The following is a 19,325-nucleotide window of genomic DNA, read 5'->3' as shown; positions in this document are numbered from 1 at the left end:
ATTGTCTTTAAAGATCAGACAATGATTAATTATGTAAATTTTATGTAATAATAATATCAACCATGTATCTGGTGATGTTTTATAAAATTTCTACATTTATTAAAATTAATGGAATGGAATTTAGAACACAACCACATGTGCCTATAAAAAAAATATCAAATAACAAAGTTTATTCTTAATAGAGTATATTTCATATTTATGTGTATGTAGTATATGTAGACTACTATTCGAATTAGGAGAAAGCTAAAGTATTTTTAACAGGAGTGGAGTTACATACATAGAAAGGGGGCGATAGCCCCCTAATTTTAATTTTTTTTACATGTAAATTATATGTAAATTTTAGTTTAGCCCTTCTTAAAATTTTATTTTAGTATTATTTTATTGTGTAAATATTTTTGTCCTCCTCTAATATTTCATTTAGCTCCACCCTTAGTTTTAAATTTAGACAAAAAAAATCATTATAGTTTGCTATGTCACTATGTGCATAGCTATAATTGATATATGTAATAATATTCATTATTAACACTACCTAATTACATATTGATAGACAGAAAATTTTTTATGCATATTTTAATTTTCATGTATGTATATATAGAATTGAGTCATGAATTAAGATACGAATGAACAGAATGAGAACTTGTCATGTAATAGTGTAAAGATAGCATTTTTATTCAAAATAATATAGTTTTAATTTAAATAGTCAAACAACGGTTTTAAATTTGATTTGCTTCAGTGGAAATTAAACTCATCCAGGTATATAAAAATAATATGCATGATAAATATACTTAACTGAAAGCAATATAAAATTAGTTTATACACTAATTCTGCCAAAAGTATCAATTTTCAGTTAATTATGCAGTTAGAATATCTCATATAATATGAAGAGTGAAAAAATAAGAGAATAATAACAAAATCTCGAGACACAATGAAACCAATATAGAAAACTCCTCTTATAACAAAAAATATACGTACCAATCCACATAAAAAAATCTAACCATATTTCAGATCCAGAAAAAAATATCATCTATTCTTAAACAGCAAATAGAACCTCTAATAACTAAACCTATCCCAAAACTAAAGAATCATAAAGAGATAATAAAATGGGACTACTTTAAAAAAAAAATTCAAAGATATCAAATCGGAAACAATAGTATCTACAACTAATCATTATCAAATAGAACAACAGCAAAGAATAAACAATATATTAGAAAAAAAAAATCCAAAACCTCATTGCTTACTACCAAGTACCAACAACCTAACAATGCTTAGAAATTTGACTACCCAAAAAAAAAATAGTCATGAAAAATGAACAATCTCCAACGGAGTGAGGACAAACTAAATGGAGTATAAATAATTTTCATATAAAAAAAATAGAGAGAAGGACAATACGTCCTAATTTTCATATAAAAAAAATAGAGAGAAGGACAATACGTCCTTGACCTTCTGGCGGAGTGCGGATATTTAAGTCTTTAAGGATTTAAAAATACATTTTAAGTCTCTAACTTTTTTAAAACTTAGACATATTAATTCTTTATGTTCACTTAGGTTTGTCAAACCCAACTGAAAAATCAAAGATGGTGTTTATTATACTAACCTAGTTAATACGGATACACACGTGACAGAAAATAATAACAAAAAATACTAACAATTGTTAAAGACAATTTAATATTTGTACTAATTAAATAATAACAAAAAATACTAACAATTGTTAACCCCATAAGTTTTTCAATAAATAAACCTAATTTATTTTTTTATCATATAAGATATTAATTTAATTTAATTTATAAGTATCATATCCTATAACTTATTTTACTTTCCACATATTTATATTATATTATTACATGACACACCACTCCTATTAACATTATTACCAAAATGAGTTAAATACATTGTTTATATTCCTGAAGAAAGGAGAGGAATGAGTGAACTAATGTTGATGAGGAAGCTGTTCTGCAACCAGTAGGTAGAAAAGCCCCATGACTCCGGTGTGACCTCGCGTGGTGCTGCTGTAGTTAGACTCCAGAGTTAATTTTTCGCCATCAATGATCTTTACAGAACCTGGTTTAGGATAACAAGTGGTCATTCCTACAATGTAACCTGATTCATTTCCTGCATTATCCCCAGTTCCATAATTTGCCATGGAGGTACATATAACCCTTCCATCCTGAAAACCAGGGTGCACAAATTTCAGAACAACAACAACAACAACAACAAAGCCTTATCCCACTAAGTGAGGTCGGCTACATGAATCAAACGACGCCATTGTACTCTATCATGTATCATGTCTACAAAGAAATCGTTTACATGTAGATCTCGTTTGACCACCTCATGGATGGTCTTCTTAACTTTTTGATCAAGACATATATCAGCTTTCAAATTGCAAAACAAGGCCAAATTGTGCTTGACCAAAATATTTTTCACCTATGATCCTAACTTGAAAATATCACACCGGACGATGAACAGAAAACAGAAATTGATCTGTGAGACCTTTGAATTTAGAGGACAGAATCATTATTCATTACAGGTTGAAATAACAACTTTTCATATGAAGTCATGGCACTAGAAAGTAAAATCCAAATATTAAGAATAACTATTGATCATCACCTGTCCATATAGAGTTGATCCGATTCCACCTGAATGCTGATGAGCTACAGCATAGACCACATAACCACCCTTTTCCAATGGAACGGTTGTCCTCTTCACATCAAGACAACCATTACCTTTCTTGGGGTCTATGTTGCAAGGATCAACTTCATACTCAATCTGTAACAAAAGAAGAGTAAAATATGTTATGGAGTTAAATTTTGATTGAGACAATATACATGTTTTGTGATGAAATCACTTACCCGGCAATCATGATTTGAGCTTGCTATATTTGAAGTATCTGATATTTTCAAAGTATCAGTCACATCAATTATATAAATCTTAACAGGAACAACATATTCGTCCCAATCAATCCATTTCACAGTGTATCTCAGATAGAGGCTTCTCTTTGGACCTTGAAAGCCTTTCTTCAACCTGCACTGAGTCTCATCATAGCAACAGTACAAACCCCCTGTGTAATCTGGAGGCAAAGGGTTGCCATATTCATTGACTGTAACATTATAAAGGTGACACTTACACTCAGTGCAGCCTAGCTTATCCTCTACACCTCGTGTATCGATGGCGTGGACATTGAGCAACCATTTCTCCTCATATCCTTCTGGAATTTCTGCTGGATTTCCTATTTCTATCCCAAAAGGATCTGGAATATCCGTAGCCGTTCCTCGTGTTTCGGATCCAAGTCCAAAATACTGTCCAAGAATATTTCCCTGACATACGCCACTATTTCTTAGTATAATATGTGACTTTGAGACTGAGTCTGACACACAAACCACACGATGAAGATCATGTTTTGTGTGTGTCGCAAGTTTTGATTTGGATTCATGGTATCCAACAATAATCCAATGGTGGAGATAAGTTTTATGGAGAGGTACAGGGTTTCCAGCTTCATCAACTACTTCAGCATTGAAACTCTTAATCGCAACATGACCTCTTGGAAACTCAATATCATAGTAAAATTTATTCGAAACTGACCCTGGCCCAAGTTCAATCTTGGGAGAAAGATAAACAGCTGTCTTAATCTTATTCCGAGTCTTCCAAAAAGCACTTGAGCATGGTGTGCCTAACATAAGCAATAGTATTGCCAATGAAATCACCATATCTTTAGATGCATAAGACATGTTGATAGTTAACCTGTCATCAAAATCCCTAATTCCCTATTATTAATTATTAATTACCAAATGAAACAACTAACTATAAATTAAACCAGTTACAAAACAGAAACAGATTATATAGAATACACTATGTTCATACAAAGATGAATAAAGAGACAAAAGTACACGTGAAAGAATTTGAAGTAGACAAAAATACACGTCAAAATTCATAAATATCAAAGTACATCTAAAGATTGTTTTGATGGACAAAATTACTTCTTACCTCTTACAAACCCACTAATACACTTTTGCCCATCAAAACAATCTTTCCGTGTACTTTAGTATTTACCAATCTTTTTGTGTATACTCGTCCACTCTAAACTCTTTCAATGGATCCATTTACTCCACAAAGATTGTGTTTGGCAAGTGTCTCGACTCTCGAGCCAGAAATACGGTTCGGTACAGGGATTTTCAATCCCAAAAATTAGAAACGGGGATCAATCAAGAGAGATACTATAACCGGCTAAACAGAGATTAGAAAAAACGAGGCGTGACCAAACATGGCTCTTGTCAGCAACACAAACAAGAGAAATTTGATAAAAATTGGGAAAAAGTACATAGCAAATATTACAAAACATAAGGCAATAAACTATTAATAGAAAACGCTTTGATTAGCATATAATGCACGGAAAAGGGCAAAATTTTACTGTTTACGAACACGCGCGCGCACACACAAATCAACAAAATTGCAAGGAACAAGTGAAATAGCCATGGATAAAAACAGTGATGAAAGAAGAAGATGGAATGGTTTCACTGACTCACCTTCAAGAGAGGCACAACACAAGACGGCAACGTTTAAATTTTGACAATCCAGAGAGATTTTTATAGGCCATGCAAATTTGATGAGTGAGACGTCGTCACATCATATGTGAAACTGAAACGAGCATGCTATGGATAGTGATTAGTGAACAAGATTCCTTCTAGGAATGAAGCTAAATCTACTAAGTCCAAAAACCAAAATCATTTGGAAAATTCTGATGTAATCGAACAGAATTAATTGTGTGTGGAACTGTTGCACGTGGCGCAAGATGGGAGTGGTTGGCTTCTCTTAGTTTCATTTAATCTAGCATGGATGGGTATTGCCGTATTGGGTGGTAAACATGGAGACATGGAGCTAGATACTCTAATAATAGTGACATTTACAGATTTTTTTTTTTGAACAAAGTGACATTTACAGATCTTACATTTAGAGGAATGGGCCAATCCATGTTAAATTGTTAATGGAGGGGTGTTCATGGTCGTGTTGGATCGGGTTTATGTAGGTTTGAATTCGGTTTTAAAATAATAATTTGTCTATTTTAATCTGGTTCAAAGTGACTTTCAATCTGATAAAATATTAGTATATATAAATTTATAAATTTTATATATTAAAATAATAAAATTTTATTTTTAAAAAATAAATTTAACAAATGTTATATTATATTTATATTAAAATAAACTATTTTAAAACAAAATAATATTGTATAATATAAAAAATATTAATTAAATCATAAAAATATAATATAACATTACTAATTAACTCAAATATATATATATATATATATATATATATATATATATATATATATATATATATATATATATATATATATATATATATATATATATCGTAAAAAGTAATCTCGAGCCACACCGAAATAAAATCTGAACCCAATTCAAAAATAACATCAGATAAAAAAGAAGAAAGAAAAAAAAAATTTAAACCCAATAAAATATGTCTCCGATTCGGATCAAGTCTTGAAGACCTCTAAATACAACTGTATTCGTTTGACCGTTGGAATTTTTTGCACATTATTTTTTCGATTTTATTAGTCAATGACTAATCAATATGAGTTCTATTTGAAGATTGGTAATTGCACATTATTTTTTCGATTTTATTAGTCAATGACTAATCAATATGAGTTCTATTTGAAGATTGGTAACTCGCAAATGAATGGATACATATAAAGATGGGATTTAAACTCAACACTTATTTAAATATGTAAGTGAACTAACTATTCAATTAACATAAATTGATTGTTTTTGAATTTAATTAAGATAATGTTAAAAATATATGATAAAATTATTGGTAGTATAAATTTTAATGATTTCTTAATAAATTATTAATAAATATATTTACAAAATTAAACAGAAGTTTATTTTAGCTAATTCTTTGTATTTTTATCATGGCATGTTTTGTTTCGATTAAATTTAATGTATTGAGAATCAATTTGAATTTATCTAGTGATTAATTTACTAGTCTATTTAAATAAATATTAGCAGTTTGAATTTTATCTTATATATGTAGTAATTTATTGATTAGTGATAAATTCTTAAATATAGATCATTCGTAACGAATTAATTCTTAATTTTCTGAACTAAATGATACTGTGAAAAAAAAAATCAATGCATTGAGTTAATGGGGTGTGTGTTTTTATTTATTTTTCAATTAATGTGTAACAAATATTTTTAAAAACTAAATTTTGTATTTTTAACTCATTTTTAATATATCTTTTATATTTTAAAATATATTTTATACGAATAACTGATTTGATATTTAATTTTTTGTGTATAACATGATTGTGAAACATTTTTAATCACTAATTTTAATATATAATTTAAAAATATATTTTAGCTAATTCCTTATTTTCTTTTATTATGGCAGTTTTCTTTTTGATTAAATTTAGGGTGAAACATTCAAATAAATCAAAGCCATCCAAATATTATGCGAATCGTCCAAAGTTAAAAATGTTATGTGGATGTCTCCATGCATGTTATTATATAAATGGAATTAGGCAAATTTAAATTATAGTAGTAAATCGAATTGGGATGTATTGATTTACATAGGAATGTTGTGTTAACTATAAATTAAATCGAGCATACTCGAATTAGGTAAAGTCTCAGTAAATCAAATCAGACGTATTCAATTTACATGATACAATAATAAAATGAACTAAACCAATTCAATTTACATGTTCTTAATAAATCGAATGAGACAAATTCGATTTATAAAGATGGTGGCTATGGTAAATCGAATCGACCGTTGTCGATTTAGTATGCATTGAGCTATACGTATAAATCGAATTTAGTGAATTCGATTTAGTATGAGACCAACATATATAAATAGGAGCTGAACGTGAAATTCTGATGATATTGGAAGTCACAATGGCTAGTGATGATAGTTTTTAGTTTTGGTACACTATAGAAGATTGATTAATAAAAAAATGTGTTCCAAAATTAAATTTACTGATAAGGATCCGTGAAATCCTGATCCATCTGTAGAGCCTGCCCTGAACCTCTCTGCAATGCCTTGGCTGAGATTGCGTCTGTTCTGGGGTCTCCGAAGAATAGCTCAGGCTACAAGAATTGCCTACCATACTGATGTCACAACTTTAAGTATGCATGAGAGGGCCCTGGATTAGGAACAACATCAAACCGTAAGACATGTTGCACCCTGTTGGTCCAATGAGTGTGCCAACGCTCTAAAGTACTTAGAAACCACTAATCGCCGCTTCTACCATCCTTCATCATCAAGAAATCGATATTCAGTGCGGGCCGCAGCCGATGCTGTGGTAGAATCCGATCCACCTGATGCCACTCTATGACAACAGAGTAGATCAATGCCATCATTGACCTCCATAATGATGTGTGTCGTGGCTCTAGTATCTTGGAATGCACTACGTGTATAGCATTCGGCGAGCTATATGCCATCGAAGCGAATAGAAAAGGGAAATTGGGTCCAAAAAATAAGGCTTCATGATTAGTAACGTGACAAAACAACTGAAGAATAAAATACTAAAGTGTCTAAATCTCACATCACTAGCACGAAGTAAATCTATGCTCAATATGCAATGCGCAACTCAAGGTCTCTTCTCGCTCGTTGTCGGCTGATAACCTGACGACCTGCCACCTAAGATATATTATCAACAAGTGACAAAAAAAGTGAAAAAATAGAAATACAGAAAACAACTAGTAATCAATTGAGTAACTCGTAGCCAAAGGCCAGTGAAAGGTGTCAAATCCATCGGGCCTAAAATTCGGAAACCGTCAGAAGATCCATGACTGGAGAAGCTGTAGTGGACCTGTCAACTTAACCACGTCCTTGTTGGCCACACGGTGTAAGCACTTGTATAATCACAACAGAGCGGCAGATCCCCAGCTATATTTGCCCATGTCCTCTAACTTCGCTACGTACGGTAGCCACCTGATATGCATGCGTGTACCAAACTTGTCACCGAAGAGCTGCATCAATAATAGCATCATGATGTATGCTCTCACATACCTCCTGTCTCCTAATCTGCGCCCTCGAGAAGGTCACTGAATGTCTCTTGCATCCAAGTGCACTTCATAGTGAACTTGTCGATGCAGTCTGGTGGCAGCAACACACCCAACAACTTCTCAAACCAAACCCATGCCGGACGGCCGCTGTCGATGTACCGCTTGAAGTCCTTCAGACATCCGCTGATACACTGTCTATCGATTGGGAGCCCTAACTGGTAGGCTACATCTTGTAGCATAATCATGCACTCATCAAATGGCAGATGAAATGTATGCATCTTCGGACGCCATCTCTCTATAAATGCACTCACTAATGGCTCATCCAACCTAAATCAGTGGTCGTTGAGACTTGTGAGATGGGTCAGGCCAGCCATCTGCAGGTACTGCATGATCCTATCGTCTAATGGCATACCATGCTGCCTCCTCATACTCGTGATACGGCGGTGGGCTGCATGACATTAAAAATTTTCTGTTAGAATCTAACATTAGAAAATAATAATCACCTAATAAAACAGATATTTTTAGTCGAAAAATACTTTAATAAGAATTAAATTAAATTCTAATGGAACATAGTTATCTTACTATTTACGGCATAAAGCCAAAACCTTTTAGTATATAACTAAAATTGTATTGTCTCGTTAATCTAACATTTGATCATTCAATTTTTTAAATAAATTAAACAATAATGCTCCGCATCCAAGTTATATTAGCATCCAAGTCCAACCAAGTCATTTACATACACGCGCGCACATTTTTTCACGCTCCTATTGCCACTTCATCATCATCATCTTTTTCTTCTTCTTTCGTAATCGTCATCTTCAACAATTTTGAATTGAATGGAATCTAATGCAATTGAATAAATTGATAATGAATAATCTCATCATTCTTTGCTAAAATTAGTGTTGTTTATGAATTTGAATTTGAATAGAATTCAAGAATTTCTAAGTTTATATAATGCACAATTTTTGATTCATTTGTTATTATACATTGGTGTTGTTATCATAATATTTCGATTCATTTACAGTTTAGGTGTATTGTCAATAAACAATTTGTCCCAATGGTTGGGATGACTTTCAAGACAAATTGAATAGAATGGAATGAAATCTAATACAATTGAATAAAGTGATAATGAATAATTTCATTCTTCTTTCTTAAAAAAAGACTCAATTATCAACAAAACACATCAAATTTATTTTAGGTCCCAAACGAACCTCAATTAAACTAAAAAATGAACCGAAATTACTTAAAGAATAAAAAATTTGATTTAATAATTATCAGCAGTATCAAGTAAATCTCAATTAACCCACAAATAAACCGAAATTAGTTCAGATTTGAACAAGCAGTAAAAAAAATTTAATCATCAACAAAAACACATCAAATTCATTTTTTGGATCCAAATAAATCTCAATTAAACTAAGAAATGAACCAAAATTACTTAAGAAATAAAAAATTGGTCAATATTTATCAATAGCATCAAGTAAACCTCAATTAACACACAAATAAACCGAAATTAGTTCAAATTTGAACAAGTAGTAAAAAAGATTCAATCATCAATAAAAACACATTGAATTCATTTTTGGATCAAATGAACCTCAATTAAATTAAGGAATGAACCGAAATTACCCAAGGAATAAAAATTTGGTCAATGCTTATCAGCAGCATCAAGTAAATCTCAATAGATTCACAAATGAATCGAAATTAGTTCATATTTGAATAAGTAGTCAAAAAGACTCAATTATCAACAAAAACGCATCAAATTCATTTCTGAATTCAAATGAACTTCAAATAAATCAGAACCAATAAAGATGTTAGCAAAATGTTAGTATTGTTGGTGATGACGATAACAAAAGAAAAAGATAATGAAAAAGGAAAAGAAGAAAAAGAAAAAGACGACGAAGAAAAACCTGTGTGTGCGAAGAAGAAAAATGGTTTTTCATATTAGAGCGCAAGAGTAATGCGCTATGGGGATTTTGAGCGTGTGTACACGCTCTTTAATGAGAATGAATTTTGTTGATGTTGGGTTTGATTGGTTGGACTTAGATGACAGTAAAGTTTGGATGTATATCATATTTGTAAATCAAATCATTCTAGATTCTTACTAGCCTACATAATCCAAAACTTGAAATCCAAATTAACTTAAATTAAGTTAAATTAAATTAAGTTTCATAAAATTTCTAACCTGTTAAACTTCTAACAATTAAAACTCACGAACTCTAACCAAACCTGTAAAACCTACTCGTCAATATACTTAGTTATCCTTTATCCAACATGCATTTGTGATTTCAATTTTCTAACACACTACTATCTCTATATCAATACTCTTATTATTATTCGAAGTTTAAAGATTCCAATAATTATAATATTCAAGTTCTAAACGATTTAATACCACTAACAATCTTTTAATTACTAAAAGTTTAGACATTCTAATAATTATAATAATCAAGTTCTAAGCGATTTAATATCACTAACAATTATATATTTCTTAAAGAAAAAAAAATTAAATTTTATATTATTAACCTCTTCATGTATGCTACCAGTAATATCGGCGGCTCAATCCGATAGATTCAATTTGGGTCGTCTTTTATTTCTGTAGTATCAATCTTGTAGTATAGCTTGCTTTACCTTTTCTGAATTTTTGGTTTTGGTAAGGTATAGTGTGGTGAAATGTAATTCGAATAAAGTGAATTCGAATTCTATCTATAAGAATTTGTATGTAAATCGAACGAGGACGAGGTTGTATAGATTTATAATGAAGCACGAATTATTATAAATTAATAAAGACGGTTTCAATTTACTAAAGTGCAAATCAAATTTAGCCAATTCGAATTATAATAGACCAAAACTATTTACTAAATTGATATGACTTGTGTCCATTTACTATAGGTGAATTCAAAACGTGTGTACTCCTTAATAGATCGATTCACCTTTTTTCAAATTATTCTACACCATAATAAATCGATACACTCTAATTCAATTTATTATTATAATTTAAAAATTAAATTTACCTAATTTAATTCATATAATAACATGCATAGGAATATTCACGTAACATTTTTTACTTTAAATAATTCGCGTAATATTTAAATACCTTTGATTTATTTGTGTGTTTTCGACTTAAATATAATACACGGGATATTGATTTGGTGTGGGAGAGAGCAAGCTTCAAGTGGGAATATAACATTTTTCTAATAAAATCTGAGAGAAATTAATAACAGACGCAATTTACTATATTATTTTCTTTCTAAATATTTAAATTGTTATTTTGTGTATGTTACTTTTTTTTTTTAATATAAGCCTTGTTTGTTTGCATGATTGGGAGAAATACTTCTTTAAAAGTAGAAGATAAAGTATAAGCTAAAGCAGTAAAATAATTTTTATTTGATATAAAAATCTTTATTAGAATTTGAAATACTTAAATTATTTAGATATGAAAAATACATAAGTACTTTTTGTATAAACCTACAATTATAACCATGAAAAAAATATTTTACAAAACATGATTTTTTTAAAGTAAAAGGTATAATTATTTTATTATATATCTAAAATAAAACAATTATAAACATTTTTAACAGAAAATACTAAATATGTTATTTTTAATGATATTTTAATAAAAATATTTTATTTTAATAATAATAGTTAGGATTTTACATTAATAATCATGAAATATATAAAAAAAATTGAATTAAATATCTTCTAACAATTTAAAATATTTTATATTATATAATAAACATTAAAAATAAAAAATTTATACAATAATAAACATATATTTTACACATCTTTGTAGAAGAAAAAAGTGTATACTTTTTGTAAATAAAAAAGGCAAATACCATTTACACCAAAAGAATAGAGTAATTTCCTCTAAAAAATATTTCTAATCATTGTACTTTCCAACACAGCGCAAGAATTATTAATTGATCAGTTTGAGATAATAGATTTTGTTAGGACAATTTATGTATATAAATTGAATGGACAAATTATTTATGCAAATGTAATAATACAGATTTTATTATTTATGTGTCCTGAAATAATTATAATATAAAAGAATATTAATATGATATATCGTGTGTTCCTCATCATATTTGTAATATTAATATGATTAACTATAATTATAAAATAATAGTATAAATATACAACTTGAGCATATATATTTTTTATCCATAATTGAAATTTCACATTTTTTATTTTTTTTATCTTTGTTTTATATTTTATCTAACAACAACAACAACAACAACAACAATAATAATAATAATCTCCAAACAAATCACTATAATAAAAATGCTAATAACTCCCCTCTCTTATTTACTTTTATTTTACATTCCTAAAAATACCGTCAACAAACATGTAATCCTATATTTTTTACATTTGAGATATTATAACTAAGGAATATATATAACATGCACAAAATTTTGACATAAATTTATCGCAGTTGTGTGCTTGTCTCTTATTTATAAACCCCGTTGTAGAGTCCAAAGATTTTTGTTTAATGCGATTTTTTCATAAGCTGTTGGAGGCTGACACGGTTTATACTCAAGCTTCCTTCTTCATAATCCTGTGACAGAGAACTACGATTTCGTGGAAAGCTTCCACGGTTTATATACAATTTGTAAAACGTGAGAAGATTCCACGGATTACATAAACTTATTTCAGAACACATAAGTAATGAAATCTATATTGTTACATTTGGGTAAACAATTCGTCCATTCAATTTATATACGTAAATTGCCCGATTTTGTCATTCATTAATTCAGTCTAAGAAAAGTGTTATTAAAATGATCTTATTTATCTTAAATTTTAAATTTTAAATCTTTAATCATACTTTTTAAATTATAAATCTTAAATATTAAATATTCCAAAACATAACAATTTTAGAACTAAAACGAAAAATTAGTTATTATCGATTAATTAAAAATTAGTTTCTTGTTCTTTCTCTTTGAAAAAAAAAATCACATATTTCAGAAATGACGTTATCAAATTTAAGAGTGGACTTTCCAATGTTTGAAACCAAAGAAATTACGTTTTTAAATATTTATTTTCCAAACAATTAATTGGGATTGCACAATTCAATCAAATAAGAGGGAAAAAAAAAAGATAAATAAAGGAATTACAAAAGAAAAGAAAAGAAAAGGAGATGATCACAAAGGCTATTTTTCCTCTAAGAGTTCCTATACACCTTTCCTTGACTTGCCTTGCATGTGTCTTCTTTTACCTACCAATGTTGATCATTTTACAACATTTGGATGATTCATCATCACAGTGGGCATGAAGTTGAGTTACCCCATCAACGTTTTCGGAGCAAAGAAACCTGAATAATTTACCTTCTGACCTGCATATCTTAATCTTCTTACAGCATATATCAAACTGCAACAACCACAAACACAACAGATGATTAGAGTCAGAATAGAATCCCCATTAAAAATAATACTGGAAAATAACACACAAACCAAACGAATTAAGAAATTTTTACAGAATTAGAAGAAGAAATGTTGCCTGCTTAATCCTAACCAAATCAAATACCATACTAACTAGCACCCAAGTTTTTAAGTTTGGTTCACAGGTATTTAACAAAACTCATTGTTTCTACTCCATTCAAGGTTGCATGCAACCTATTGTAACTTAGTCATCTTATCCCAGTTATCAACGACTTTAGCTTTTGCCTTTGTCAATAAACACGGGTAATGCTGGCATATCTTTCCTATGGGTAACAGGGTAAGTTTACTAGATGAGGGAAGGACCAACATTAACCTACCGTCTACCTATCTCTTTTTGTAAGTAGCCACTCTAACACGTAATACAAAGAAGGTAGAGTTGGAATGACAAGTGTTTCCTGAAATATACAATACTAATTTCTTGATGGATTCGGAGTCTATGCCGTTAAACAGGTGTGGGTTGTGCTAGTTATGAAGTACCAAATGTTGATATTTTTTTTGAATGAATCAGGTTGATATCTTATGCAACATGAACATGCAACTAATTTAATTTTAACTAATTAAGATGTTAACTTTCCAAGTAGCAAGATAGGTAGTTAGATCCTACCAGGTTGTGTAAGGGAAGAAGTAAAGAAGCAAGCTTCAAGTTGATCATCTTGAAGTAGGCTTCTGCAACAACGCAGTGAGAAAAACCTCAGAATTCTTGATGCCACTAGCATCAGTCTTATTCCCAGTGGCCCACTTCACCTTCTTGTAACCTAATTTCCCAATCAATGGCGCATACAGCTTTTCAAGGTCCACCCCTTTGCTGAAGAATCTGTCAATCCACAAGTACCCTCCACCTCTCAAAACCCTATCCACATCAAACAGCAAGAACTCCATCATCGTCACCGGAATCCACCGGTTCACGGCACGCCCGCACCGCACAAGGTCCACCACTCCGTCGAACACCGGCAGCCGCTGCTGCAGCGGCACGTGAAGTGGCACAAGCCCCCTCAGCGCCACCGCCTCGCTGTATGGCGCACCCACGCTCATCGTCGTCGTCACAACTGTCACGTTGCGGAGCTTCATCGTGGCGGCGAATGACCCAGTGCCGCCACCGACGTCGAGGCCCAGCCGGATGACTGACTTTGCGGACTTGGCGATCTGGAAGAGCTGCGAGATCGGGAGATCGAGGTCGGTCTTGTAGGTTGTGAACTTGGACGAATCGGAGGAAGGGTTGAAGCCTAGGTTAGGGTTTTGGCGGTGGAAGCAATCGAAGGATTTGCAAGGGTAATGGTCCCAAATTACAGAGGAATCGGGGAGTGAAGAAGGGAAAGGGTCTTGAGGGAGAGGGGATGAGGGTTTGTGCGGCGCGGTTCGGGAGAAGCAGCGGCGGCGGGGGAGGGGGTGGCAGCCACGGAGGATAAGAGATTCGGCGAGGTCGGAGTCGGAGGGGCAAAGGGAGAAGGGAGTGTAGGACATGTACTTGTGGAGGAGGTCAGGGTGGTTGTGGCAGGAAGAGGCTATCGGGTTGAGGTGGGAGTATAGGAGTAGATCTGGTGGGATGGTGGAGGAGGTGGTGGTTGTGTCAGTGGAGTGTTGGAGGCGCGTGAGGTGGTTGATGGTGGCGCGTATTGTGTGGAGCTGGTGGAGGAGCTGGTCGGGGACGGGAGTGGGTGGTTTGGGGGATTTTGGGGATTGGAGAGTTGAAGAGAGGTGATAGAGTGAGAGGATGTTGGTGGCCACCATTGCCATCAGAAGAACAAGGTTCAGTGTCATTGTGGTGAACGCCAAAGCCATTTCTTCCCTTCCTCTCTTGTTGCTGCTGCTGCTTCTTCTTCTTCTTCTTCTTGTCTTGCTTAATTGCGAAGATTCATTAGAGGTGGGTTTAAGATTTAGAATTAGATTTAGATTTGGGGTTGACTTGCTTGCTAAGTGAAGTAATAAGTGAGAGTGGGAGTGAGTGAGTGAGTGATTAGTGTAAGTGGCACTAAAAAAGTGAGAGAGTAGATGTGGTGAATGCTACATATAATCAATTAACATCGATTTCCAGCTATTTATCACGTGTGGGTCCGAGGAATCCTGGTTTTACTATGTTGATGTTAAATCTAGATTCATGCTACTTCCTGTGGCTGTATTCTATCCAGAATGATAGCAGACTCGTCGGTGGTGACTGGTGAGCATTGATTCAGCAACCGTCATGAGTCTCCTTTATTTTTCTCTTTGGTTGCTTCCTACTTCCTAATCTCTTTCTTTCTTTCTTTCTTCAAATTGTCCATTTTGTAATTAAATAATGGAATAGGAAAACGGGCAAAGCGACAGCAGGTCAGCAGCATTCACGTGAATTTGTGTCAACTTGGATCTTATTCAATATTTGTTCTCTTTCTTCGAGCTACCTTTGTATAATATCAGACCAATTTAGATAAACTGATGTTTTGAGTTCAACCGTATTTAAGACGGAGGAGTCGGCATAAGACTATAGCTGCATAAGCATAAACAGAGAGATTAAGTTTATTAAATTTATCTACCAAAAACGAAAGAAACATGTCGATTTAAGTAGGGTCATGGCGTGTTGTCCAGAGAACGACGGTGGCCACAACATACCTGAAAAAATAATCATGAGGATTTATATCGTTTGCATTTCTTCATATTGCGTGGAAGGTAACGCACTCAAGTCACACCAGTTTTAACAGTTATTTGTAGAAAATTTTGAGAGCCATCGCGACTCCATTAATTTTTTTTTTTCCTGAACATCCTTCTCTGATCCCTCATAGTCAAGCATATGCCAAATTTTATAGATTTTCCAATATCAAAGGATTACAAGGAGCTCCTAAACAGTCACATCTCCGTAACTCGGATAGTTGGATGTGTCCCCTTAGTTGAGGCCGGAATTCGGACATAATTTTTCATTCATCCTTACCCAGAGCACAATATAATTGGAAAAAATGATACCTTGATAAACAATTCAATCACCTAGATGACGAAAATACAGACATGATCAATTTAATAGTTTTGCATTGAATTATAATGATAAATAGCTTCAAAAGACAGTATCGGAAATCTTGGAAAAACAAAAGCCACTGCCACTTCATTTCACACAATCCTCTCCAATTCCCTAGCATAGCTGAGAGTCTGGTTGATGAGTTGAAGGGAGGGAATTTCTTTGCAAGGTGCGGACTCTTTTGCCTTTTGGAAAAAGACACAACTATTCTTAATCTCCCACTCAGGATGGTCCTGCAATCAATAGATGATGCCATCAGAACACGAAAAAAAATGCCATTGTGCAATGAAGCATGAATTGTTTTCTATTATGAAAACATCAACAATGCATACGTATAGTTAAACCAACAGCTCCCCAGTTCACAACATTGCTCACCTCTTTAATGTATTCCGAGAGTTCTTTGTCTGAGGTGAACATCAACATTTGCTTAGCATCATTCATGGAGAGATAATCATATGCCTTCTCACTGCATCCCGCTATTTCATCTCTGAATGACAATTTCACTATTAGAAAAATGCAAAATATGTAACATAATACACAGCCACTGAAAAGAAAACAAAAGACTATAATGAAGTCTATGCTTCAGCCTCATTGCCAGCGTAGGAAGCAAAGCAATAGAATCAGAGGAAAATAAATAAACTAAATGAAAATTTTAATAAGAGTGTTACAGAAACTGATTCCCATTACAAAGTACAAACAACTAAACTAGCCTAGAAATCAAGCTTCAGGTCCATTATTTTCTAGTCTATTACTTGAATTCAAACATTTGCCAGGTTATTAGAAAAGTAGATGAACGAACAGATAAATAACATTTAGTACCTCACAGTCTTAGCCAAAAGATCCATGAAATAAACATATGTATCATGGGGAACTGTCTGCCTAGCACTCAAGACACGATTGTATGCCCCTTCCATGAAAGATTGCTCCAACTCCACAGCATGCTTAATGCAAGGATTTTCTAAAGCAGCAGATGAAAGCAATTCCAACTCAGTATGGAATTCAGCTATTCTATTCTGCACAAGTAGTCTCAAAAGGTTGAGACCTAATATTGGATACTCTTGAGGAGATGGTGGGAGTTTATTGCTGCAAGCAAGTAAAAGTCCCTATTAAATACAACTACAAACAGGAAATAAAAGACAAAACACAAAACAAAGTACAAAACATCACATTACAGTATATAGTTACCAGGCATCTGTATAATATGGTTTCAACTGGAAGAAATCCCTCTCAAAGGCATCTTGATCCTCAATTTTAACACTAAGGACAACAGCATGCTCATATATGTCCCCTGGAAGTTCCAAACAGCAAAATGGAATTATTAAAAATCTGGGACAAGCAACTTTGCAGTTATCATTATAAAAATTCAATATTCATGTGAATATGATTTAGTTTTGAAGAAACATTTTAGTAATTTGTTTGTTTTAATACATATAGCTTGTCTTCTCATTGCTTTTGAGCATCGAAAAAATGTTATACTCTTTTCTTTACCTCTAATATACAACAAACCATATTAACTATTTCTCACACAAACAATAAATGGATAGCTTGTACTTACACTGCAACCAATCATTACATTTATAACACAGAGAGCCAAACGATAAATACAAAATGCTGGTAGAAATTTAGAGAGAACTAAGCTTAGTTACATCAGTTGTGTTCTGAACAGATATAGTGTTAGCACAAAGCACTCAGGTTGAACAAAATTCCTAACAGCCAAACAAACTTGGCATCAGTTACTGTAAGTCTGTAACTGATTGCCAGTGTTGCAATATACACATATCAAAATCTCAGGCTTCCCACTTCCTCTAATACTTATAAGGAGTTGACAATGATATATCTTGGCAACACTAATTTGATATCAGTTTTATCACAAAGTGCCTATATGGCCAAGCTAATGAAAAAAGACTTGCTTTACTCAATAATGTTAAAGTTGAATAGATATAATTCTATAACACTAAGAAACAAACTTAGCACTGATACACAAAAATGAACAAGTATATATATTTTATCTAATGTCAAAGATAAGGCAATGAATTGGAAAGAAGCACGTTACTTGCTATTGTTAATTCACGAACAGCATTAGGTGTATCTTCAAACAAGGGAGGAAGGCTTCTGAACTCTGTCAGTTTAACCTGCATGTAAAAACAATCATATAGCCATAGTATGTTTAAATCCCAGCTGTGAAAAACACTTCGCAACTCAATAATCAAATTTACAGCTTTCCTATGAAGTAAAGATGCCAAATCTAAAGTCCACACCATGCTTGACATCATCGCTTTATTATCGCAGGTAAACTAATTTGGGCATATCCAAAATTTCAATGTGTACAATCCGACCCAAACCAAACCATAAAGCATCATTGCCCTTACAACTATCTGAACCTGAAGCAGCTTATACCTACCCAAAACCTTTTTTTTTTACTATTCAAAACATAAAATCTATGTTCAATTTTCTTTTCGAAAATTCATAGATAGGTAAACCGAATTGATCCGAAGAACGAACAACGAGTACGAATTATCTTTCATTCTTTCTTCGAAAAAAAGAAAAGAAAATTGAGTGAAACAAGTAAACTAGGGTTTGGTATGACGGGAATTTCACCTTTAGCTGGGAAAGTAGATTGGAGCAGGTATCGTAGTCTTTCCTGAGAAACGCGGCCTTGAAGCGCTCAAAGAGCTGAGAAACCTCTGTTAGCTTCGGATCCATTAATCTTATTTCTTCCTCAACACTGCACTTCACCGCACTGCAATAGAAAACCCCTCCTTTTAAGAAGAAAGAAGAAAACAGATGGAGTGCTTCGAACGACAACCTTTGAGAAAAAGAACGACGGACGCAGTGATCCTCTTTTACATTTCCTGGGCCTTTTTCATGGGCCAAAGCCCATACAATTATGCATGCGGACCCAAA

At 32.7% G+C, this 19,325-nt stretch overlaps 3 protein-coding genes across 5 annotated transcripts; all 3 read right to left on the bottom strand.

Annotated features, from left to right (window-relative positions):
• Positions 1-1,721: 1,721 nt before the first annotated feature.
• LOC112792352 (uncharacterized) lies at positions 1,722-4,904 on the bottom strand. 3 transcript variants are annotated; one of them, XM_072213283.1, is made up of 4 exons: positions 4,518-4,904; positions 2,847-3,735; positions 2,605-2,763; positions 1,722-2,164 (listed from the first exon to the last, which is right to left on the bottom strand). In XM_072213283.1, the coding sequence occupies exons 2-4, from the start codon at positions 3,720-3,722 to the stop codon at positions 1,928-1,930; spliced, it is 1,272 nt and encodes a 423-aa protein (XP_072069384.1). In that variant the 5' UTR covers positions 3,723-3,735; positions 4,518-4,904; the 3' UTR covers positions 1,722-1,927. The 3 variants fall into 3 exon arrangements, with proteins under 3 accessions (XP_072069384.1, XP_025691330.1, XP_072069385.1); XM_025835545.2 differs by having other exon boundaries at positions 2,847-3,750; positions 4,518-4,854; XM_072213284.1 differs by having other exon boundaries at positions 2,847-3,758; positions 4,518-4,791.
• Positions 4,905-13,006: 8,102 nt separating this feature from the next.
• LOC112792348 (probable methyltransferase At1g29790) lies at positions 13,007-15,859 on the bottom strand. Its single transcript, XM_025835540.3, has 2 exons — positions 14,046-15,859; positions 13,007-13,370 (listed from the first exon to the last, which is right to left on the bottom strand). The coding sequence occupies exon 1, from the start codon at positions 15,218-15,220 to the stop codon at positions 14,090-14,092; it is 1,131 nt and encodes a 376-aa protein (XP_025691325.1). The 5' UTR covers positions 15,221-15,859; the 3' UTR covers positions 13,007-13,370; positions 14,046-14,089.
• A 332-nt stretch (positions 15,860-16,191) lies between these two features.
• On the bottom strand, positions 16,192-19,210 carry LOC112792349 (26S proteasome non-ATPase regulatory subunit 8 homolog A). Its single transcript, XM_025835541.2, has 6 exons — positions 19,020-19,210; positions 18,475-18,553; positions 17,607-17,709; positions 17,241-17,504; positions 16,797-16,908; positions 16,192-16,654 (listed from the first exon to the last, which is right to left on the bottom strand). The coding sequence occupies exons 1-6, from the start codon at positions 19,122-19,124 to the stop codon at positions 16,514-16,516; spliced, it is 804 nt and encodes a 267-aa protein (XP_025691326.1). The 5' UTR covers positions 19,125-19,210; the 3' UTR covers positions 16,192-16,513.
• Between the last annotated feature and the right edge of the window lie 115 nt (positions 19,211-19,325).

The sequence above is a fragment of the Arachis hypogaea genome, chromosome 13 (genome assembly GCF_003086295.3).
Source record: "Arachis hypogaea cultivar Tifrunner chromosome 13, arahy.Tifrunner.gnm2.J5K5, whole genome shotgun sequence".
NCBI lineage: Eukaryota > Viridiplantae > Streptophyta > Magnoliopsida > Fabales > Fabaceae > Arachis > Arachis hypogaea.
The sequence above is the reverse complement of the archived record's forward strand: the minus strand, read 5'-3'. Positions and strand labels throughout refer to the sequence as shown.

Bases quoted from the DNA above. Each gene is read 5' to 3' on its own strand.
- LOC112792352 (XM_072213283.1), bottom strand. From the start codon at position 3,722: ATGTCTTATGCATCTAAAGATATGGTGATTTCATTGGCAATACTATTG. The intron at 2,764-2,846 runs GTAAGTGATTTC...CTTTTGTTACAG, and splicing joins GCTCAAATCATGATTGCCGG to ATTGAGTATGAAGTTGATCC. The intron at 2,165-2,604 runs GTGATGATCAAT...CCTGGTTTTCAG, and splicing joins GATCAACTCTATATGGACAG to GATGGAAGGGTTATATGTAC.
- LOC112792348 (XM_025835540.3), bottom strand. From the start codon at position 15,220: ATGGCTTTGGCGTTCACCACAATGACACTGAACCTTGTTCTTCTGATG.
- LOC112792349 (XM_025835541.2), bottom strand. From the start codon at position 19,124: ATGGATCCGAAGCTAACAGAGGTTTCTCAGCTCTTTGAGCGCTTCAAG. The intron at 18,554-19,019 runs GTGAAATTCCCG...TTTTACATGCAG, and splicing joins ATCTACTTTCCCAGCTAAAG to GTTAAACTGACAGAGTTCAG. The intron at 16,909-17,240 runs GTACTAAATGTT...ATTGTCATTCAG, and splicing joins CTTTTGGCTAAGACTGTGAG to AGATGAAATAGCGGGATGCA.